At 46.9% G+C, this 24,358-nt stretch overlaps 2 protein-coding genes across 6 annotated transcripts in view; one reads left to right on the top strand and one right to left on the bottom strand.

Moving 5' to 3' along the window:
* Nucleotides 1–6,600: 6,600 nt before the first annotated feature.
* On the bottom strand, nt 6,601–11,825 carry SWI5 (SWI5 homologous recombination repair protein). The gene is made up of 6 exons (XM_040405626.1): nt 11,772–11,825; nt 11,193–11,353; nt 10,257–10,305; nt 8,456–8,577; nt 8,091–8,185; nt 6,601–6,981 (listed from the first exon to the last, which is right to left on the bottom strand). Exons 1-6 carry the CDS (start codon nt 11,823–11,825, stop codon nt 6,917–6,919), a joined length of 546 nt encoding a protein of 181 aa, XP_040261560.1. The 3' UTR covers nt 6,601–6,916.
* A 2,041-nt stretch (nt 11,826–13,866) lies between these two features.
* The window catches only part of GOLGA2 (golgin A2), a 41,498-nt gene continuing 31,006 nt past the window's right edge, over nt 13,867–24,358 (top strand). For 3 of the 5 annotated variants that reach the window (XM_040404785.1, XM_040404784.1, XM_040404782.1), the window contains exons 1-3: nt 13,867–13,988; nt 20,908–21,027; nt 23,480–23,560. In XM_040404785.1, coding sequence (XP_040260719.1) covers nt 13,944–13,988; nt 20,908–21,027; nt 23,480–23,560 — 246 coding nt within the window. In that variant the 5' untranslated portion in view covers nt 13,867–13,943. The remainder of the gene's footprint in view (nt 13,989–20,907; nt 21,028–23,479; nt 23,561–24,358) is intronic. The other 2 variants (XM_040404786.1, XM_040404783.1) reach the window with 1 other exon arrangement.

Below are 24,358 nucleotides of genomic sequence, written 5' to 3'. Positions count from 1 at the left end.
AATCAGACCCCCAATTTTAATAAGACCCTGATCAGATCTCAGCTCAGACCCCAATAACACCTAAGAGCCCCAATATAAATAAGACCCCCCTATTCAGATCTCAGATCAGACCCCCATACCTCAGATGAAACCCCAATGCCTCAGTGCAAAAAATAATAATATATAAATCAACTTACCTCTCCGCTCCTGATGCCGCCACTGCCAGGATCCAGCTCTCTTCTTCTTCCTGCTGCGCTGTGACTCGACGCGCACAGCGTGAGGTCACAGCGCGCCGACGTCTTCACGCTGTGCGCAGTCACAGCACACAGAGTGGCCGAGGACCAGGAAGCGGTGAGTACAGAGCCCAGGATTCACCATCGTCCTGTACTAATGAGAGCTTCCATAATGGTATTCGCACCATAAGACGCACTGACATTTTCCCCACATTTTGGGTGCGTCTTATAGGGCAAAAAATACGGTATATAGTCCTATATCCTTACAGAGGGAAGACGCAGATCGCTGAGAAGCGCTGCTGCATCTTCTGTGCTTTGCGTAAAGGTTTACACACAAGCCCTTCAACCACTTCAGGACACAGCCATTTTTTATCACTTAAAAGGACCAGGCCAAATTTGGGAAATCCGATACGAGTCACTTTATCTGGTAACTTCGGAACGCTTTTACTTATCCAATCCATTCTGAGACTGTTTTCTCGTGACACATTGTACTTCATGACAGTGGTAAATTTGAGTCAATATATTTCACTTTTTTGCAATTGTGCAATTTTCGAAATTTCAATTACCCTGCTTTTAAGACTGAGAGCGATACCACGCAAAAATTTACTTTAACATTTCTCATATGTCTACTTTATGTTATTTAAATTTTTTTAATGTTAGATGAAGTATAATTTAAAATGCAATTTTTTAAATTGTTAAGAAAATTTCCAACACCCGCTTTTTAAAAAGGACCAGTTCAGTTATGACGTCACTTTTCTGGTGCTTACATAATAGAAACCACCCATAAATCACCCCATGTTAGAAACTACATCCCTCAATAAGACCTCTTTCTGAAAGCCATATATTTTTTTGATTTTTCTTATGATCATCTTGTGTAGGAGATAGTTTTTTGCGGAAAGAGTTGACGTTATTTTTGGGTACATAGATTTTTTGATTGTTCAATATTACACTTTTTGTCACAGTTTTTCTTTTTTCCGGCTTTCACCTAAGGGGGTAGGTCATGTGATATTTTTATAGAGCGGCTCGTTATGGACAGGGCGATATCTAATGTCTATTTTTATTAATTATAAAAAAATTGCTTGGTGAAGGGAAAATATATATATATATATAATAAAAAATAAAACAAAAATAGAGCAGCACTCCGGTATAGTGAAAAAAGAAAACTGTTTATTCACCCAGTGGTGACGCGACGTTTCGGCTCCAACATGAAGCCTTTCTGAAGCAATGTAACAATGCAAACTGAACATACTTCTAGTGTGAGGAAATGACATCAAACATAATTAGCATTAACCCATGCCTGTACAAGTGACATATGAAAAAATAAAGTGAAATATATACGTGTACATGTGTAAGTCTGGTGAACACAGTGCATAATCATAAGATAGAACCGTGATACAATTGTAGATCATAATACATTATGTGAATACAAAATTCATGTATATAAAGTGCACTTGTGCAATAACCCAGATAACAACTGGTTAAAATGAGAAGCTACTACCACGCTTCTATCATGGGGAGTGGCCAGGTCACATGACTATGGACATGGATACAAGGACATAATCAAGCAACTTACAAATTCCCCTTGTGACTCCATTGCCAAAGTCAGCGTCTAAGAATCTTGGATGCGCATGCGTCCGATGAATGCAGTCATCCGACAGACCAACACATATGCGGTCAAGTGCGCATGCGCCAAAGACCCAGACGCATTTGCGTCATCCGAAAACAAAGTACGTGCATGGCTGGGTAATCACGTCAGTGTCATAACAAAGCCTCGCGATAGATTAATGCTCGCAAGGCGCCCAGTACTCCTGCACAAACCGCCATCTTGGAAAAGGTAAAGCCAGGTCAGGCGCATAAGAAACCGCGTCGTGACCGACCATTGACCAATGTAAATCTAAAAGGTTGGTGCTGCCATTCATTGCATTATATATATAATTTTTTTATTTTTTTATTTTTTTTATAAAACTTTTTTTTCCCCACACTATTTTTCTCCCAGAACAGGGACTTCAATGTTTACTGCGGATACAGCCGGGTCCCTGCACTGATCAGGCGCACACAGCTCCTGTGCCCGCCCAATCACCATGACATATTAGAATGTCAAAGGTCAGCAAGTCACTTGCCGCCATGACGTACTAGTATGTCAAGGGTCGTTAAGGGGTTAAAGAGGTTGTCCAAGTTATTTTTTTTAATTTTTAGTAAGTTTTTAACTAAGCAAATGTAAGGGGTTGTGAGTTCACTTACTTCATCTGCAGTGGCCCCATTCACCTAGTTAGCTGAGGGTCACAAGACCTGTGATGTCATCTTGTTTCCCTGCTCCGATGACGTTCCGTGCACAAGCCGAAGGGAGCAGGTCTGCCTCTCTGCACCAAAGTTACTGTGGGCTGTGCTGGTTGGAGCAACAAGCCACGCCCCCTGCACTGTCAATCTGGATCTGCTGTCTGCCCTATGTCTCCTCCCACTAGATTCTTCAGCAAAGTTTAACCCCTTCTACCATCAGCAGCACAGACTCAGGGCTGGAGGCTCTGCCCCAAGTACTGAGCAGCTGTAGGGCTTCCTCTTCTCCAGGCAGTAAAGAGATATATGCTCTGCACGGGATCCTCCCTACTTACCCTGCAGACACAGAGCTGACAGAGACAGGAGGAGTTCACTCCTCTGTACTCTTCTGCTGGCTGCGAAGAAGCTTCTGCAGAACATTGCACAAGAACAGGTAGGGGGAAGATCCTGTGCGTATCAGCAATGTCATTGTACTGTACAGCTGGGACTTGTAGTCCTACACATACAACATGAGTATCCCAGCAGTCAGACAACACTTTTATTCACTCCCTTTGCAGTGCAGTGGGAGGAGAAAGGCAGGCTTTGTTGACACCCACAAATATTCATGAGGAAAACCTCAGAGATTGTTGTTACTCACCCCCACAGCTCTGCAACTGCATGTCAACAAAGGGGCCAGAACAGAACTAGGGAAATCAGGAAATATATATTTTTTGCCTAAAACTTGCTTAGGGTATGTATATATTACTGACCATCAGATTTTCAATGCTTTATTTCTTTTTCTTCATAACTCGGACAACCCCTTTAAGATCGTAACATTTATATTGCACTGAGGTTTAACAAACTGGTGCATTTCATCCCCTGCCATTTCTTGTTTTCATCCATGTGTCAGCTAACACCATACCCAATGACAGGGTGAGATAATGCCGTCACGGCGGATGACGCATCCTCTAAGTCAGCTAGAGACTGGCCCTTAGGAAGCCATTCTTAGGCCCCTTTCACACGGGTGAGAATTCCGCGCGGTGAACGCATTGCACCTGCACTGAATCCGGACCCGTTCACTTCAATGGGGCTGTTCAGATGAGTGGTGATTTTCACACATTACTTGTGCGTTGCGTGAAAATCGCAGCATGCTCTATATTCTGCAAGTGCGGATGCGGTTCAATTTTCCCACATGGTTGCTAGGAGATGGTAGGGATGAAAGCAACCCCGGACCCCATTAAAGTAAATTCACTGTATTATTTTCCCTTATAACATGGTTATAAGGGAAAATAATAGCATTCTTAATACAGAATGCATAGTAAACTGTAGATTGAGGTGTTAAAAAATAAAATAAAAATTTACTTACCTGTTCCAATTGATCGCGCCGCTGGCATCCTCTTCTTGCTTCTTCTTTCAGGACCTGCAAAAGGACCTTTGGTGACGTAATCGCACTCACCACGTGGCGAGCGTGGCAACGTCACCAAAGGTCCTTTTGCAGGTCCTGAAAGAAGAAGCAAGAAGAGGATGCCAGCTGCGCGAACAATTGGAACAGGTAAGTAATTTTTTTTTATTTTTTAACACCTCAATCTACAGTTTACTAAGCATTCTGTATGAAGAATGCTATTATTTTCCCTTATAACCATGTTATAAGGGAAAATATTAAAATCTACAGAATACCGATCCCAAACCCGAACTTCTGTGACTGCAATTGCGTACCTACTCGTACGATTTTCCCGCGACGCACCCGCATCCTATCCGGCCCTCACATGCGACGCCCGTGTGAAAGAGGCCTTAGGCCCCTTTCACACGAGCGAGTATTCCGCGCGGATGCGATGCGGGAGGTGAACGCATTGCACCCGCACTGAATACTGACCCATTCATTTCTATGGGGCTGTGCACACGAGCGGTGATTTTCACGCATCACTTTTGCGTTGCGTGAAAATCGCAGCATGCTCCTCTTTGTGCGTTATTCACGTAACGCAGGCCCCATAGAAATGAATGGGGTTGCGTGAAAATCGCAAGCATCCGCAAGCAAGTGCGGATGCGGTGCGATTTTCACGCATGGTTGCTAGGAGACGATCGGGATGGAGACCCGATCATTATTATTTCCCCTTATAACATGGTTATAAGGGAAAATAATAGCATTCTGAATACAGAATGCTTAGTAAAACAGGGCTGGAGGGGTTAAAAAAAAATAAAAAGTCATTTAACTCACCTTTATCCATTTGCTCGCGTAGCCGGCATCTCCGTCTGACTCTTTTACTGTATAGGACCTGTGGAGAGCATTAACTATAGTTTAAGGACCTGGGATGACGTCACTCCGGTCATCACATGGTACGTCACATGATCTTTTACCAAGGTGATTCACCATGGTAAAAGATCATGTGACGTACCATGTGATGACCAGTGTGACGTCATCCCAGGTCCTTAAACTATAGTTAATGCTCTCCACAGGTCCTATATAGTAAAAGAGTCAGACGGAGATGCCGGCTACGCGAGCAAGTGGATAAAGGTGAGTTAAATGACTTTTTTTTTTTTTTTAACCCCTCCAGCCCTGTTTTACTAAGCATTCTGTATTCAGAATGCTATTATTTTCACTTATAACCATGTTATAAGGGAAAATAATACTATTTACAGAACACCGATCCCAAGCCCGAACTTCTATGAAGAAGTTCAGGTTTGGGTACCAAACACGCGCGATTTTTCTCACGCGAGTGCAAAACGCATTACAATGTATTGCACTCGCGCGGAAAAATCGCGGGTGTTCCCGCAACGCACCCGCGCATTTTTCAGCAACGCCCATGTGAAAGAGGCCTTAGGGTTTGGCTCCATGGTAATATTGCTAACGAGAACTTTTGTGATTATGGCCAGCTGAGACACTAAATGTGTCCCCCTCTCCTATTATACACTGCAGAAACCTGACCTACCATCTGGAGGGTATGTGCACGCTCCCCCCTATACTAGATTTGTGTGGTGATGGAGTAAAAGAGGTTCAGTGACAGACCCCAGACAATCAGCTCAGCGGTTGCCCTGATGGAGTCATCTTCTGCTAGGTGGAGAGCCCAGTCACAGCTTTTGTACTGGGGCTACAGTATATGTATCCATATAACAATGCTGCAATCTACAACAGCCCCTGCCGCCAGGTTAAAAGGCCGGGCCCAAAAAATCTTCTCTACTGTCAATGTAAATTACAGCTGCAGACGTCCCAAGCAGAGAGAAATCTCGTGCCACTTATGTGCAATCTTTTAGCCAGTGACTGGTTTGATTATTGGTCAAGTGATAGCCTAAAATGCTGCAATGGGTAAATAGGGGTCCTCTCTGCTTGAGACTCCTGTAAGTATAATTTGCACAAGCGACAAAAGAATCTGGGGGTCTGAATAGTCCTATACACTGTACAGTATACGTTTCCATCCTCAGATCTACGTAACCTTGTGACTACTACTGCCGCCCAGTGGCCGAAAAGGGGAAGCACATGTTCAAATTATTAATTTATTTCTCATCGCTGTGGACATCATATTATCCAATTTTAACTCATCAAATGACACGATCAACCATAAATAATTTTAATTAACAAATCTATAAATTATTACATTTCTATGTGGTTTTCAGTATAACCTGCCTCGAAAGATTGACCGCAGGTAAAATGTTCAAACTAGCAGCACCTATCCTATAGGGTCAAACATTCAGAAGCTAACCACAGCCAATAATAGGGGCTTATCCAACAAATTCAGCCATGGTTAGGCACTGACGTGGCATCATGTGACCGCCAATTCCATAAGGGTACTTTCACACTTTCATTCTTGGATCCAGCAATCTGTATGCAAACTGATACCATTTGTAGACGGATCCGTCTCACATACCAGATCCGCCTGTCCGGTTGTCATCCGGAACAACGGATCCGGTATTTATCTTTTTCATATTTTTAAAGGTCTGTGCATGCGCAGACCGCAAAACCGGATCAGTTTTCCCGGAACACTTGGGGCCGGATCTGGCAATAATGCATTTCAATGGAAAGTGTTCCGGAATTTTGGACGGAGAAAATACCGCAGCATGCTGCGGTATTTTCTCCATCCCAAAACCATACAGTGACTGAACTGAAGGCATCCTGATACATACTGAATGCATTAGGATTTCCGGTATTGAGCCCCTAGGATGGAACTCAATGCCGGAAAAGTTTAACGCAAGTGTGAAAGTGCCCTAAGGATGCATTGAGTTGAAGTTAAAAAACTTAGCTAGGATGTTGCATAACCATGGCTGTTTGCGTCAGTACTATTTTTGAATACTACAGGCACACCCATTTTTGAATTTGATGGGAGCTGCTCTGATAAAAGGGCAATCTGTTTACATGGGCATGAAAAACCTTTGGCATAGATAGTACGTACAGTCCTCATTCAGGAGGCTTCACTACAACAGTGAACTGGGGTAAAGATGAAATTCATCATCTGTCCTCCTCAATCATCCAAGTCTAGACCAAATTCTGCGTAGAGATCTTTGGTGGTGACTCCTCGAAGAACAGCTGTGGACAAAGCACATGTTAATAACGTGCATCAATAGGGGGTCAGTGAATCCGAATACCTATGTCTTCCGACCCAGTCGCCCTAAGCTTTTGTTTCTCAGACATTATTGCCAAAGCAGGCCACAGGGCTACGACTCTCGGCAACGCAATATGTACGATATGGAAACATAAAAATTCCTTTATCCCACATTCATAGGAACTGACAGGTGCCGGTTTAGGATTATAGGGCATCCTAAAAATGGATATAGGATATAGAGCTGACTTATAAGGGTCATTAATCAAAGGAAAAATAGAGGAAGATGGGCCTATTCCTGGTAAAAAAAAAAAAAAGGGGGGATAGTTAGCAGTTCGGTGGGGGACATACCTCTGGGACCCCAACCGATCACAAGAACAGGGGCCCCTTGTGGAGTTCTCCTGGTTGGAAACGCAAGCCATTTATTTGTATGGGAGCACCGGAGATAGCAGAGTACAGCACTCGACTATCTCCGGCGTTCCCATAGAAATGAATGGAGCGACAGCGCGCATTTCCAACCAGCTGCTCTGTTTATTTTAGGGGGGGGCTCCACTCTCCACTGGGTATGGGGCCCCAGTTTTCATGATCGCTGAGGGTCCCTGCCGTAGGACCCCTACCAATCTGTTATTCCCTATCCTGTGGCTAAATGCTAACTTGTTATAACCAGAATAACCCTTTAAGGGTGGTGCCACATAGTTATGGCATGGCTTACATTTTTGCATAGGAAAGTGTGTACCCCCTCCCCCCCCCCCTTCAATAATGTCAATGTCACTTCCTCTTTAGAGCAGTATATGAAAAATACATTGGTATGTGACAGCACCTTAAAGAGGTTTTCTGGGAGTTGATACCGATGACCTATCCTAAGGGATGTGTCATCAATATTCTACACAAAGAAAACCTCTTTAAATCAGGGATGTCTAACCGGCCGCCATCCAGCTGTTGTAAAACTGCAACTCCCACCATACCCTGCTGTAGGGCTGTCCGGACATGCTGGGAGTTGTAGTTTTACAACAGCTGCAGGGCAGCAGGTTGGGCATCCCTGCTTTAAAAAAAAAAAGCCACTTACCTAAAAAAAAGTCTTAGGCTGAATCCTTACCTAGTTGGCCTAACAGCATCTGTCCTGTATCCTTTAACTCATTGTATTCATGAAGAAGAGAGATGTGCCGGTCCAGTTCTTCTACACAGCAGCCACTGGAGAGAGAACATGAGCAGTTCCTATTATGATCTATCATATATTGTGACGCTATTATATTCCTGATGTCCTCCTCATGGCCTTGTCTGGGTGACCACCCAACCTATACATGTGCTAGACACTATGGCTGTGGTCACCAGTGGACCGCCCTTCATATAGGACCAGTACCCAACACATGCATCAGGTGAGGTCGCCCCTATATACGGGATATGGAAAGAGCAGCCCAATACTAAGGATCAGATGTACTGTCCAGATAAGAAGGGACTTACTCGGCTTCTAGCTGCTCTATTTCCTGATCTAAGGAGGCTTCCTTCTGCTTCAGTTCTGATATATCTCTTTGCAGGGTTTTTTCAGGAGCTGCGGGCGATCTGCTGACACTCGGAGACTGAACCTGTAGATAAATTGGAAGTAAGAGGTTGTTACACGGATCACACGCGGGGAGCTCCTGGCCGCGGACATATGACATCTATCAGCCCCAGCAATGCAGTCACTGTGCATGTTCAGCTCAGGCGAACAGGTTATTCTATACAGGGATGAGATTCCAGGCTGCCAAATACGATGGCGCTGCTGGTACACTCCCTTTAAGAATTTTTAAAAGGGGTTGTCTTCACAGTTTCCCCTCCTCGGTCTCTACTTCCTGGTCCCTCTAAGGCTCCATTCACACGTCCGCAAAATGTGTCCGCATCCGTTCCGCAATTTTGCAGAACGGGTGCGGACCCATTCATTCTCTATGGGGACGGAATGGATGCGGACAGCACACAGTGTGCTGTCTGCAGCCGCAATTGCGGAGCGCGGCCCCGATTTTGGGTCCGCAGCTCCGCAAAAAGATAGAGCATGTCCTATTCTTGTCCGCAGCTTGCGGACAAGAATAGGCATTTCTATGGGAGTGACGGGCTGGTGTGTTGCGGACCCGCAATTTGCGGCTCCGCAACACACCACGGACGTGTGAATGTAGCCTTAAAGGGGTTGTCTGGTTTCAAGAGGAAGGCTACATGCTCACGACAGTGAAAAAGAAAACGCCTGCTAAATACGGATACACTGTCAGCTGTACAAGGCCATTTTGCATCCGTGTGTGCATCTATTTTCTGGCCGCCTATCCGTTTTTAACGGATGTTAAAAACTAATGAATTTCACTGGCTTTTTTGTTTTTTTCACATCCCATCCCCTGCAGTGCCCTCCATATACATAATGACCCCCATAGTGCCCCCCCAGACATCCAATGGCCACCACAGTGGCCCCCAGTGTTAATAATGCCCCTTATATAATAATCATCTTTATTTATATAGCTCCAACATATACAGCGCTTTACAGTTCAATTGCCCTACGGTAGCAATAATGCCCCCAGTATCAATAATGCCCTAACATTGCCCAGAATATTAATAATTTCCCCCTTAGTGCTGACCAAAAAAATCCCCACCTCATTAACTTGTACGTGAGGGAACACTCGCTCCGCACTGGAGGCTGCAGGACCCGACGCTCCCAGTGAGACATCACGTCGCTGGGAACACTGGTCCTGCTGCCTCCAGCGCAGAACAGGTGTTCCCTCACGTGCAAGTTAATGAGGTGAGGGTTTTTTTTTGTAAACCCCTGTAAAGTCCTTTTTTCTAAGCATCCGTTAAAAACAGGCCCATTGATATCAATAGAGTCCACCTGGATGTGACTGTACCTGAAGCTGGACAACTCAGATCTTTATTACAGGTCCATCCCCCGGGGGGGGTCTGGCTTCTTCTTGAAACCAGACATCCCCTTTAACACACAGGAAAGGTTTAGGGCTCACACACACGACCGTATGCCCTGCGAGACATACGGTCTGTGAGCCGGCCATATGTCCCGGAGCAGCATACATCGTGTGCACGGGAGCGCACTGTGCGCATCGTGCCGTCCGCGGGGCTATTGTCCCGCACTCCTAATATCATATCAGTGTGGGGCAATAGTCCCGTGGGCGGCCCGATGTGCACAGTATCATAGTAACCTATGATGCTGTGCGCTCGATGTATGCCGCTCCGGGACATATCGGAGGGCATACGGTCGTGTGCATGAGCCCTTATCATGGTGTCACGACATACCTACCGGTGACTTAAATCCGCTGTTGCATCGTCCTCTAATTCCCAGAGGAGTTCTAGGTAAAAAGCGAGAGAAGAAAAGAAGACATTGTTAAGGAGAGGAACAATCCCCACCCCGTCCCTAAACACAAGTCACTTGTACTGCCTCTTCTGCCATGTGCTTTGTGTGGCAGTACTATGACAACACTTACTGGCACATATTGCAGATGTACATTTTCTGATATGAATTTTAGGAAGCGGTTGGTATCAGACATTTCACATATCCTACTGCAGGGATCAGCGACCTGTGGCACCCCAGAATTACCAAGAACAGCTGAGCAAGCGTCCATGCTGGGTGTTGTGGTTCCAGAGCAGCATCTGGAGTGCCGAAGATTGCCGACCCCGTCCTACTGTGTACAGGAGGCGCATCGTAAAACATATCGCACAGCACTTGGCCTCTGTCCCAAGGCGGCTGCCCTACTTCAGTGAAGATGCAGTCAAGTACAACATTGAAGCAAGGAGCCGCCAGCCCCTTTCTCTACCGGTGGTGTGGTGCAGGCAGGCACAATGCAGTGATGTCACCGCGCCGGAGCAGACATGTTCTACTGCTCATCGTGGAGTAGGTAAGTATTCCTACTGAGTAGGGTTCACTCCATTGAGGGAACCTAAGGGGGCATCAAACATATGGGACCGTTATACTATGTTGGGGAGCACTAAAGTGGCATCATTACCGCGAGGGGGCACCGAGGACATATCCTCACCGCATAAGGGGGGTGAGGTCACCAATGGCCCATCCTTAGCGGTCAGGCTACTGCCCTTATACTTACAGGGGCAAATGCAATATTTACTAAGCCCCTGCATAAGGTTGGTGGTGTGCTTCAGAGCTGCACTTCACTTATGTAGACACAACCTGGGTGCAGGCTGTAAAGCAGGGCAGACTGCTGCAGTTCCTTCATTATACTACCTGCGAAGGCTGCTCCTGGGTCTGGGTGTCAGGGAGCTGGGTGTACCCACAGAGCCCACTCTTTGGGGGAGCCCCCGACCGCTAGGGGACTCCACTGTGCCGCCGCGCTCTTTTCGCTCACTGAGGGTCACGTGGTCAGCGCGGGCTCTAAACCAGCGCCGCTAGAGAACAGCGAGTGTTCTGTCAGCTGTCTGGTCACATGGCCTGCCCTCGGTCACGTGACTAAGCTGCCAACGTCCTCAGCGCGATACACTCCAGGACACGCCCCCCCCCCCCCCCCCCCCCCCATAGCTTGTGTGTTGTCATTTACCTGCTGTGTAGGCAGCCGCCACTAGAGGGAGTTAGCTGCATAGGAATTTTTAGTGATCACTGAAGGCAAACAGAATTTAGAGGAATTGTCCAGGCTTTTTAGGTCCATAAACAGCACCACCCTTAGGCCTCATGCACACGACCGTGGTGTGTTTTGAGGCCTAATATGGGTCGCTACTAACTCCAACGTCTCTATGGCACCGCGGCCCCGAAGGTAAAAATCAACTCAGACCTGGAACGTGTTTAAGTTAAAAAAAGAAAGACGTTCACTTGTTCTTGTGACAACCGAGGCCTGTGAATGGTGGCAGCGGTGCATGTAGCCATGGACGGGACCAGACCCTCAGCACTGAAACTGAGCGCTGGCGAGTGAGGGCCTTCCGTTTTTTATGCAAAATGCATTGTGGACCTTAGTTGATTTTACCTTGGGGGACCCCTTTAAAGGGAACCTGTCCCTAGTTTGGGACCACTAAACCACCAGCTTTCTAAACATCGGCCTTGGGCGCATCTGCAGCATACTGTCTACGGCGTCATCTGCGCATGCGCCGGATGCCACTGATGACCTGATTCTGCTGCAGCGCCTCTAATATGGTAAGGGCGGTCTGTGGGGAGACAAACTTTTTAAATTGGTTATAGACCTATAGACAGACCTTCCCTGTGAGGCTGGGATTTAAAGGGTTATTGCTGTGGTTAAGGGCCCTTGCACACGACCGAGACATACGGTCTGTGAGCCGCATTGATTGTGAGCACGGGAGCGCACAGCATCATAGCCCGCGGGACTATTGTCCGTATGACATCAGTGCAGAACGGAACATCTGGCCCCTGATAGAACAGACCCTTGTCCGCTATGTGGACAATAATAGGACATATAAATCAAAAAATGCACCAAACGGATATGCCACTGACTATACTGGCTAGTCATAAATACAGATATTAAAAGCTGAGACTTTCGCCAATATATTCCTGTCAGGAAAATATCGGAGCCTTTCATGCACCACGTCACGGTCACTCAGCATGGCAAAGGGTCCTACCACTACGCTAACTATGGTGTGAACACGGTCTGAAGGTGATGTGTGGAGGCCTGGCTGTGAGCTGGATTACAACAGCCTAGCAGGACAACTAGTGCAATGTGAACAAAGCCAGACTGCAAGCCACACGTGCATGAAGGGCTCCGATATTTTCCTGACAGGAATATATTGGCGAAAGTCTCAGCTTTTAATATCTGCATTTATGACTAGCCAGTATAGTCAGTGGCATATCCGTTTGGTGCATTTTTTGATTTATATGATTGTATTTACATCCGCACAATGCTCCGTTTTGTGTAGGATGCCCTTGTGGTGCATGTGGACCGCGCCGACATCCTCCACCGTATGCATTTTTTGCTGGGGATAGTCGTTCGCTGCGGTCCACATGCGGTGGGGCTGCTCCCCCCAATGAAAAACACGCTACAGTGTTAGGGGTTGAGCAGCTCCTCCAGTATTGCCACTATATTTCTGTGTTTTTGTCCAATAATAGGACATGTTCTATTTTTTGTGGAACGGATATGCGGTCATACGGAAACGGAATGCACACAGAGTAACTTCCGTTTTTTTTTTTTTAATGGTTCCGCATATGGTCCACAAAAAAATAAAAATAAATGGAACGGACACGGAAAGAAAATACGTTCCTGTGCATGAGCATGAGTTTCTACCACCAGATTGAGATTTTTCGCTGACTGACACTAGCGATCTGCGCCGGCATCTTCACTGCGGTCCGACAGTCACTGCGCCTGCGCCGATTATACAGATACAGTCGGATAACCCCTTTAAGGCAACTTAAAGGAGTCTGACCACTTGGCCCCCCCGACGATCACAAAAAGAGGGGCCCATGCTGCCTGCTTGGATGGAGTGGACTCCATTCAGCTCTATATAATGGGGGAGATTTATCAAACGTGTGTAAAGTAGAACTGGCTCAGTTGCCCATAGCAACCAATCAGATTCCAGCTTTCATTTTCTAAAGGAGCTGTCAAAAATGAAAGGTGGAATCTGATTGGTTGCTATGGGCAACTGAGCCAGTTTTCCTTTACATCAGTTTGATAAATCTCCCCCATAATAGAGCTGAATGGAGTGTGAACAACCCCTTTAAGGGTGAGTTCATACACTTGTTACTGAAATTTCTGCTCCTGCCCCAGTTATCTGTACTGCACTTGTAGAAAACTACCCGATTCAGATATGTTGTAGAAGTGATTTTACAGACAAGGCGTTTTTCCTGCAGTGACACAGACACTGCCGCAGCCATTAGCATCAAACGCCCTCCCGCACTTGACTGACTAGTGGAACCGCCCACTCCCCCTCTCGGGATGGTACAGCTGGCAGTGACGTCACGGGGATCGCGCTTTGCTCGGGAGTGCGCGGCGCGTTGCTTTGTGGGTACGCGGTGACGTGTTCCCCTCCGGCCGGACCCAGGATGGCTGACGATAGACAGCACAAGCTGGCGGCGGCCCGGAGGAAGGTAAGGACGTCACGGAGGCTCTATTCGGTCAGGGCACCGTTGTCCTATGCGACCTGTGACTGGAGTCGGGTCGGGGGGCAGTGGGAGGGGTCGGCAACAGGGTATTGGAGGTGACAGTTATGACAGGGTGACTGCAGGGTGTGTGACAGGGCCGGGGGAGATCAGGGGCCACTAATTATGTGGGGGAGATGATGGGAGTGCTGGTACTGCCTAGACGCTGTGTGTTGACCGCCATGTTGCGCCGATCGCAGCGCATTATGCGATTTGGTGCGAATATGTTTTTCGTACCTGTCATGTGACTGCGGCGCAGACACGTGTAACTGTCGCCCCCAGATATTTTGAAGGTTCCACGGAGTCACATTATATTTGTGTGTGTGTGTGTGTGACATGTGACCGCCACAAGATGACGCGACCGCAGAAGACTCGCCATCATGGTCCCTTTGGAAATTCACATCTATCTTGACAGGTAGTGGTGGGGGTGGAGCATGACCCTGATTTATAAAACATCCTGTGTCATGCTCCGCCCCCTCAGATCCTGCATCGGGCCTGACAGTGTACGAGGTGTTCCTTTAAATAAATATTATGGGGGAGATTTATCAAACTGGTGTAAAGTAGAACGGGCTTAGTCGCCCATAGCAACCAATCAGATCTCACCTTTCATTTTTGACAGCTCCTTTGGAAAATGAAAGGTGGAATCTGATTGGTTGCTGTGGGCGCCTAAGCCAGTTCTACTTTACACCAGTTTGGTAAATGACCTCCTTATATTTTTAGCCCGACCAACAATACCGGACGCGCTCAGTGTCTGCGCTATTGACTTTCGTTTTTGGGTGTCTGCGTGATGTCCTGAAAAGGAATGTTAGCTCCTCTGTTTCCGGCCGTCACAGAATATACATTTTTCGGATAAGCGCTGTGCACACGTTGAACCAGCAAGAAAATCTGGAGATTTCGGCTCTGACACTTAAGGAATAGTGAGTACAGCTCTGGAGTATAATACAAGTTGGAACTCAGGATCAGTACAGGATAAGTAATGTATGTACACAGTGACTCCTCAAGCAGAATAGTGAGTGCAGCTCTGGAGTATTGTACAGGATAAGTAATGTAAGTACACAGTGACTCCTCAAGCAGAATAGTGAGTACAGCTGTGGAGTATAATACAGGATGTAACTCAGGATCAGTACAGGATAAGTAATGTAATGTATGTACACAGTGACTGCACCAGCAGAATAGTGAGTGCAGCTCTGGAGTATAATACAGAATGTAACTCCGGATCAGTACAGGATAAGTAATGTAATGTATGTACACTGTGACTGCACCAGCAGAATAGTGAGTGCAGCTCTGGAGTATAATACAGAATGTACCTCAGGATCAGTACAGGATAAGTAATGTAATGTATGTACACAGTGACTGCACCAGCAGAATAGTGAGTGCAGCTCTGGAGTATAATACAGAATGTAACTCAGGATCAGTACAGGATAAGTAATGTAATGTATGTACACAGTGACTGCACCAGCAGAATAGTGAGTGCAGCTCTGGAGTATAATACAGAATGTAACTCAGGATCAGTACAGGATAAGTAATGTAATGTATGTACACAGTGACTGCACCAGCAGAATAGTGAGTGCAGCTCTGGAGTATAATACAGGATGTAACTCAGGATCAGTACAGGATAAGTAATGTATGTATACAGTGACTGCACCAGCAGAATAGTGAGTGCAGCTCTGGAGTATAATACAGGATGTGACCGAAACCTAGGATACAGTTTTTTGTTTTTTTCTTTGTCCTGTGTTTCCAGTATGGACCCAGCCTCGGGTGCTATATGTACCGGCAGGACACCTGTACATTGTGCTGCCGTTTGCCCAGAATCTTATGGAGGCATTTCTGTAATCTCTGCTCTCTACAATCGGCCTATTGTCCTGGTAAAAAAATTCCATGTCTTTTCTGCTGAGAAGCAGAGGCTGACACAGAATGTGCCGGCTCAGTTGATGGTGACGGCCGTCCTGCTGGGGACCTGCGGCTCCAGGATTCTCCTCTGGGTGTTACCCTTGGACACGTCCGTTCAGCCTCCATGTGCTGCAGAGGATGCATTTTGCATAAGTTTCTGCCCCCCATTAAGATATAATTAATTAGTCATTTCAAACCTTCCGCCTGTTTCATTTCCCAGCTGGGCGTTGTAGTTTTGCAGCATCTGGAGAACCATGGAGATCACTGCTGTAAAATCTGAGCTGCAGCTTGTGGAACTACAACTTCCAGCAAAGCATCCTCCGTTTTTTATTTTTTTTGTCCTGGGCTGAGAAGGGGTTTTCCAGGGCGTCTCCTTGTAATGGTCCATGACAGATGGAGCAGACGCGGATGACATCCATGTGGTGTCCGTAGTTCTCGTGGACACAGAGACCTTTTGGGCTGGAAGACAGCGCGCAGTGTTACGTCACCGGACGTCAGAATATTCTCGTGGAATTCGGTGGATCCACCGCGCTAAATAAACCCCTTTGGGAACGGTCATAAGTCAGTTAAATAGATACTGTCAGTTTTTCATTGCCATTTTGCATCAGTGCGTGCCTCCGTTTTCTGTGCGTTTTTATCTATTTTTGATGGCTGTTATAAAGGGATCAATTTCATGTCTTTTTGTTTTTTACCAGTATAGATAATGACCCCCTTAGTGTCCCCCCAGTATAGATAATAGAACCCAGTATTATAAAATGTCCACTTTAGCCCCTGACTGGTAATAGTACAGACAAAAAAAACCTCCCTTCCTCCACTTGAGTGCAGCAGGACCCGCGCTACCAGCGTGATCATGTGACATCCCACTTTGAGCGCAGGTCCTGCTGGATCCCATAAGGAGCGAGCGATCCCTTGCATTCAGTTGGATAAGGTGAAAATTATTTTTTTATTTTAATCCCTGAAAGGTCCTTTTATATCAGTTTTTAACGGCCATTAGACGGGTGCACTCCTGTCTAAACGGCCGTTAAAGACGACGATCCCACTGATTTCAATAAGGTCCGTCTGGCTGTGAAAACTCGTCCTATTTTGTGACACAGGTCGTTGTGTGATTGAGGCCTTAAAAGAGGAGCGTCTGATACCTGTCATGCCTCTGTGTACAGTCAGGTCTGCAAATATTGGGACATCGACACAATTCTAACATTTTTGGCTCTATACACCACCACAATGGATTTGAAATGAAACGAACAAGATGTGCTTTACCTGCAGACTGTCCGCTATAATCTGAGGGTATTAACATCCAAATCAGGTGAACGGTGCAGGAATTACAACAGTTTGCATATGTGCCTCCCACTTGTTAAGGGGCCAAAAGTAATGGGACGATTGGCTTCTCAGCTGTTCCGTGGCCAGGTGTGTGTTATTCCCTCGTTATCCCAATTAGGCTACTTTCACACCTGCGTTAGGTGCGGATCCGTCTGGTATCTGCACAGACGGATCCGCACCTATAATGCAAACGCTTAGATCCGTTCAGAACGGATCCGTTTGCATTACCATGAACAAAAAAAAAAAAAAAATTTTTATTTTTTTTTTGTTCATGATAATGCAAACGGATCCGTTTTGACTTTACATTGAAAGTCAATGGGGGACGGATCCGTTTGAAAATTGAGCCATATTGTGTCAACTTCAAACGGATCCGTCCTCATTGACTTGCATTGTCTGGACGGATCCGTTTTCCTCCGCACGGCCAGGCGGACCCCCGAACGCTGCAAGCAGCGTTCACGGGTCCGCCTGCTGAGCGGAGGCTGAACGCTGCCAGTCTGATGCATTCTGAGCAGATCCGCGTCCACTCAGAATGCATTAGGGCAGTACGGATCCGTTCGGAGCCGCTTGTGAGAGCCTTCAAACGGAACTCACAAGCGGACACCCGAACGCTAGTGTGAAAGTAGCCTTACAAGGAGCAGATAAAAGGTCCAGAGGTCATTTCCAGTCTGTTATTTGCATTTGGAATCTGTTGCCGTCAACTCTCAAGAGGAGATCCCAAAAGCTGTCACTATCGGTGAAGCAAGCCATCATTAGGCTGAAAAAACAAAACAAACCCATCAGAGAGATAGCAAAAACATTAGGTGCGGCCAAACCAACTTTTTGGAACATTCTTAAAAAGAAGGAACGCACCGGTGAGCTCAGCAACACCAAAAGACCCGGAAGACCACAGAAAACAACTGTGGTGGATGACCGAAGAATTCTTTCCCTCGTGAAGAAAACGCCCTTCACAACAGTTGGCCAGATCAAGAGCACTCTCCAGGAGGTAGGTGTCCGTGTGTCAAAGTCAACAATCAGGAGAAGACTTCACCAGAGTGAATACAGAGGGTTCACCACAAGATGTAAACCATTGGTGAGCCTCAAAAACAGGAAGGCCGGATTAGAGTTTGCCAAACGACATCTAAAAAAGCCTTGACAGTTCTGGAACAACATCCTATGGACAGATGAGACCAAGATCAACTTGTACCAGAGTGATGGGAAGAGAAGAGTATGGAGAAGGAAAGAAACTGCTCATGACCCTAAGCATACCACCTCATCAGTGAAGCATGGTGGTGGTAGTGTCATGGCGTGGGCATGTATGGCTGCCAATGGAACTGCTTCTCTTGTGTTTATTGATGATGCGACTGCTGACAAAAGCAGCAGGATGAATTCTGAAGTGTTTCCGGCAATATTATCTGCTCCTATTCAGCCAAATGCTTCAGAACTCATTGGACGGCGCTTCACAGTGCAGATGGACAATGACCCAAAGCATACTGCAAAAGCAACCAAAGAGTTTTTTAAGGGAAAGAAGTGGAATGTTCTGCAATGGCCAAGTCAATCACCGGACCTGAATCCGATTGAGCATTTCACTTGCTGAAGACAAAACTGAAGGGAAAATGCCCCAAGAACAAGCAGGAACTGAAGACAGTTGCAGTAGAGGCCTGGCAGAGCATCACCAGGGATGAGACCCAGCGTCTGGTGATGTCTATGCGTTCCAGACTTCAGGCTGTAATTGACTGCAAAGGATTTGCAACCAAGTACACTGCTCAAAAAAATAAAGGGAACACAAAAATAACACATCCTAGATCTGAATTAATTAAATATTCTTCTGAAATACTTTGTTCTTTACATAGTTGAATGTGCTGACAACAAAATCGCAAAAAAAAAAGGAAATCAAATTTTTTTTTAACCCATGGAGGTCTGGATTTGGAGTCACCCTCAAAATTTAAGTGGAAAAACACACTACAGGCTGATCCTACTTTGATGTAATGTCCTTAAAACAAGTCAAAATGAGGCTCAGTAGTGTGTGTGGCCTCCACGTGCCTGTATGACCTCCCTACAACGCCTGTGCATGCTCCTGATGAGGTGCCGGATGGTCTCCTGAGGGATCACCTCCCAGACCTGGACTAAAGCATCTGCCAACTCCTGGAAAGTCTGTGGTGCAACGTGACGTTGGTGGATAGAGCGAGACGTGATGTCCCAGATGTGCTCAATTGGATTTAGGTCTGGGGAACGGGCGGGCCAGTCCATAGCATCAATGCCTTCGTCTTGCAGGAACTGCTGACACACTCCAGCCACATGAGGTCTAGCATTGTCTTGCATTAGGAGGAACCCAGAGCCAACCGCACCAGCATATGGTCTCACAAGGGGTCTGAGGATCTCATCTCGGTACCTAATGGCAGTCAGGCTACCTCTGGCGAGCACATGGAGGGCTGTGCGGCCCTCCAAAGAAATGCCACCCCACACCATTACTGACCCAATGCCAAACCGGTCATGCTGGAGGATGTTGCAGGCAGCAGAACGTTCTCCACGGCGTCTCCAGACTCTGTCACGTCTGTCACATGTGCTCAGTGTGAACCTGCTTTCATCTGTGAAGAGCACAGGGCGCCAGTGGCGAATTTGCCAATCTTGGTGTTTTCTGGCAAATGCCAAACGTCCTGCACGGTGTTGGGCTGTAAGCACAACCCCCACCTGTGGACGTCGGGCCCTCATGGAGTCTGTTTCTGACCGTTTGAGCAGACACATGCACATTTGTGGCCTGCTGGAGGTCATTTTGCAGGGCTCTGGCAGTGCTCCTCCTGTTCCTCCTTGCACAAAGGCGGAGGTAGCGGTCCTGCTGCTGGTTTGTTGCCCTCCTACGGCCTCCTCCACGTCTCCTGATGTACTGGCCTGTCTCCTGGTAGCGCCTCCATGCTCTGGACACTACGCTGACAGACACAGCAAACCTTCTTGCCACAGCTCGCATTGATGTGCCATCCTGGATAAGCTGCACTACCTGAGCCACTTGTGTGGGTTGTAGACTCCGTCTCATGCTACCACTAGAGTGAAAGCACCGCCAGCATTCAAAAGTGACCAAAACATCAGCCAGGAAGCATAGGAACTGAGAAGTGGTCTGTGTTCACCACCTGCAGAACCACTCCTTTATTGGGGGTGTCTTGCTAATTGCCTCTAATTTCCACCTGTTGTCTATCCCATTTGCACAACAGCATGTGAAATTGATTGTCACTCAGTGTTGCTTCCTAAGTGGACAGTTTGATTTCACAGAAGTGTGATTGACTTGGAGTTACATTGTGTTGTTTAAGTGTTCCCTTTATTTTTTTGAGCAGTGTATTAAAAAGTGAAAGTTTGATTTATGATTATTATTCTGTCCCATTACTTTTGGTCCCTTAACAAGTGGGAGTCTCATATGGAAACTGTTGTAATTCCTGCACCGTTCACCTGATTTGGATGTAAATACCCTCAAATTAAAGCTGACAGTCTGCAGGTAAAGCACGTCTTGCTCGTTTCATTTCAAATCCATTGTGGTGGTGTATAGAGCCACAAATGTTAGAATTGTGTCGATGTCCCAATATTTATGGACCTGACTGTAGATGTCTCTGCTGGTTCCCAGAGATATAAGCGATATGCAGTGATCAGCTTTTAGTTTTAGTTGCAGCCGCCGGTAACCACTAGATTCTCTTTTTAGTTAAAGGAGTTTCAACAGAAGACGACTCCTCCTCCGGCTCCTGCGGGCGGCAAGAAGAAGAAGAAGGGAAGAGAGTCAAACAGCCATCCTGACACCCCCAATCGTCTGTCTCCAGACCCCGTAAGTCACAGGATCACACGATGTCTTGCACCATATATTAAAGCCGTTCTCCCATCCCCCCCCCCCCCCCTTGCCGATCTGCTGTTTGAAGAGGCTGTAGTGGCCGGTCACATTCAAGTGAATGGGAATGAGCTGCAGTACCCAGCACGACCACTATACAGGGAACGGCGCTGTTTTTGGTATACTGCAAAGAGACCACCGTGCTCGACTGACCTCTGGGGCCCCTTCAGATAACTGATTGGCGAGTCCAACCCCCGCTGATCTGATGTTGATGTCCTGTCCTGAGGATATTGACTTCCTTACAGTTCTAACACTTACCGCCCCTCCTGTGTCTGTTATAAAGGATTCAGACTCTGCAAATGTGTGTATGGCCGGTATCCTATTGATCGTGATCTGTTGGGGTCCCAGAGGTCAGACCCTCACTGATGGGAATGCCCCTTTAAGAAGTGGCATACCCCCTGTCGCTGCTTAATGAGGCAGATTGGTCACTGTGGAGGTCAGGTTTAGCCCTTTATTGAGGCTGGGTCATTTATGGGTATGAGAAGACCTGTTGGCTGTCATGGCGTCAGTATGACTTGTTACCCAGCTTTCCCAGGAACGGAGATCACTGAGAGGCAGTTAAGGGAAATATTTTATGGCTTCACAAAAGAGCAGTTCTCTGTGAAGGAGGATTTTTTTTTTCCCCTATGGATCAGTCTGACTTTACCCAGTTCCTCCGCCCTATGGACGGACACGCTGCCTGTCCGCTCGCCGTACCTACGTGTGCTGCTCTGGTATGGGCCGCCTTTGCTGTCTGCATTCTCCACCTCTTAACACATTCTCATTGAAAGACGGGTCCAGACAAACCTGAAAATCCAGATTAAAACGGTCTCTTAGTTCCCAGCATTTCAGTCGAAAATGACTGCATGCCCCCAGACCTGGGACTCGCTCCCCAGAGGTCTGTGCCAGGTCAAGAGATATGCAGGAGGAGACTGGGGGTGATAATCCTGAGGGGGTGGATAAATGGTTACCTGCAGTCCCTTGGCTACATCCAGCCCTGTTGGGGGATTTTCTTTGACTGCCCTGTATAGTTGACTCAACTACTACTCCCATCCTACTGTGGCAAATGCCAAACTGATTTTCCCATAGCTTGGTATTGCTGTCTGAACAGCACAGTGACTCGCAGCAAAGTCCCTTCCGGGTTCCTGAAGTTTCCGGGTTATTGCAGGGGTGTATTAGGTTCACACAAGAGCATTCTGGGGGCAGATTCCGCGCCAAATATCTACGCCAAAACCATATGCAGAACTTCCCCATTGATTTCAGTGGATAATCCGCATGTTAAACCATACAGCTTTTTTAAAAGCCGCACTGCGGGAAAAAAAGAGCTGTTCTGTCGGTTTTTGAAGCAGATTCTACTTTGTGATTTTTCCATTGAAAATTAACAGAAATGAAAACTGCTGAAACCGCGTAAAAAAAAAAAAAAAGCATGCAAATAAGGACTCATGCACATGAACGCGTGTCGGCCGGGCCCCAAACTGTGGACCGCAGTCTGCAATGCATGGGCACCGACCATAGAACACTGTATGCGGACGCAGGACCCGTTCACTTGAATGGGGTCTTCAGTCCACATTCGACGGTCCAAACCACAAAAAAGTGGTGCACAAACGACTGGTGCCCGTATATTGCGGGCCGCAATACAGCCACCGGCCGACAATTGTCGCGTGCATGAGCCCGAAGCCTGATGTGGATTTTGCATCAGGTTTTATATTAGGAAAACTGCATAAGTAGCAATTCCCTAATGTAATGAGGGACCTGCCGGTACAGGTGCTGTTATGGTGGTCTGGACTGTGTGCAGATGGGCATCACAATTTCACATGTGTTGATGGCACCGGCTGCAGATTTTTTATTTATTTTTCTCTCACATTGGGAACCTGGGTGTCACCGCGATGCTGTTGACGTGCCCCCTCTTTCTGCTTAGGCTACTTTCACACTGGCGTTTTGGCTTTCCGTTTGTGAGATCCGTTCAGGGCTCTCACAAGCGGTTCCAAAACGGATCAGTTTTGCCCTAATGCATTCTGAATGGAAAAGGATCCGCTCAGAACGCCTCAGTTCGCCTCCGTTTAGTCACTGTTCTGCTCTGGAGGCAGACACCAGAACGCTGCCTGCCTGACAAAGCCGAGCCGAACGGATCCGTCCTGGCACACAGTGTAAGTCAATGGGGACGGATCCGTTTTCTCTGGCACAATAGAAAACTGATCCGTCCTCCATTGACTTTCAATGGTGTTCAAGACGGATCGGTCTTGGCTATAGAAGACATAATACAACCGGATCCGTTCATGACAGATGCATGCGGTTGTATTATTGTAACGGAAGCGTTTTTTTCAGATCATGACGGATCCGCAAAAAACGCTGGTGTAAAAGTAGCCTTACCTGCCTTTTCCCCTTCTCTCTCTCTTTCTCTCACTGTCTTCAGATTGAGGCCATTTTGAAGGGGCTGGTATCAGATCTTCATAGATCCAATGGGGTGTCCATCCCTGGTTTGGGAGACGTGAAGGTGAGCTATATGGGGGTAGGTGCTGCCATTTTCCTTTGGCTTTACCCGTGCATCTGTACCCTGTGCCCCCCAACCCCGATGCTTGCTGCTTGTCCCTTTTTTTTTTTTTTTTTTTGTCTCCCATTTGGTCTTATTTTTATTATTATTTTTTTGGGGTGGGGGGGGGGGCTCCTGATTTGTACCTCATTGTTTACTGTACAACCCCTTTGATTATTGTGGTTCATCAGGATGTGCAGTTGTGTTTTGTTAAAGGGGTATTCCACCCTATAAAATCATGGCATATTGCTATAATTGGGGGGCCTCCAACCTCCAAGACCACCGCGAATCTGAGACTGAAGGGGATACCTGCAACGAGGTGAACTGCAGCGCAACCTCCTAGAATTAGAAGAGGATGCAGCACTCCTTCCTTCTCCGGATCAGGGGGGGGGGGGGGGGTTCTCTGAGGTCAGACTCCTACCCATCGTAAATGATTGGCATATGCTTGCAATGTACCATTTTATTAAAGAGAGTACCCCTTTAAGTCAGTTTTCTCACCTAATGCATTCATGCTATATTTATATGGCGTTACTTGCTGTGCATCACTCCTGAACTGAAAAAGTCCACCAGACAGAGATAGCCGAGCGCTAGACTTTGAATGGGATCATTAGTGCACGTGTGCTGGTTAGATGATGGACACCGTGCCCCCATTCTCATCGTCAGCGGTGGTTTCCAGCGGTTGGACCACTATTGATCAGACACTTGACACCTATGGGTGATATGTTGTCATTTTGGGACAACCTCTTTGAAGGCACTGTGCCA

The sequence above is a fragment of the Bufo bufo genome, chromosome 8 (assembly GCF_905171765.1).
Source record: "Bufo bufo chromosome 8, aBufBuf1.1, whole genome shotgun sequence".
Lineage (NCBI taxonomy): Eukaryota > Metazoa > Chordata > Amphibia > Anura > Bufonidae > Bufo > Bufo bufo.
The sequence above is the reverse complement of the archived record's forward strand: the minus strand, read 5'-3'. Positions and strand labels throughout refer to the sequence as shown.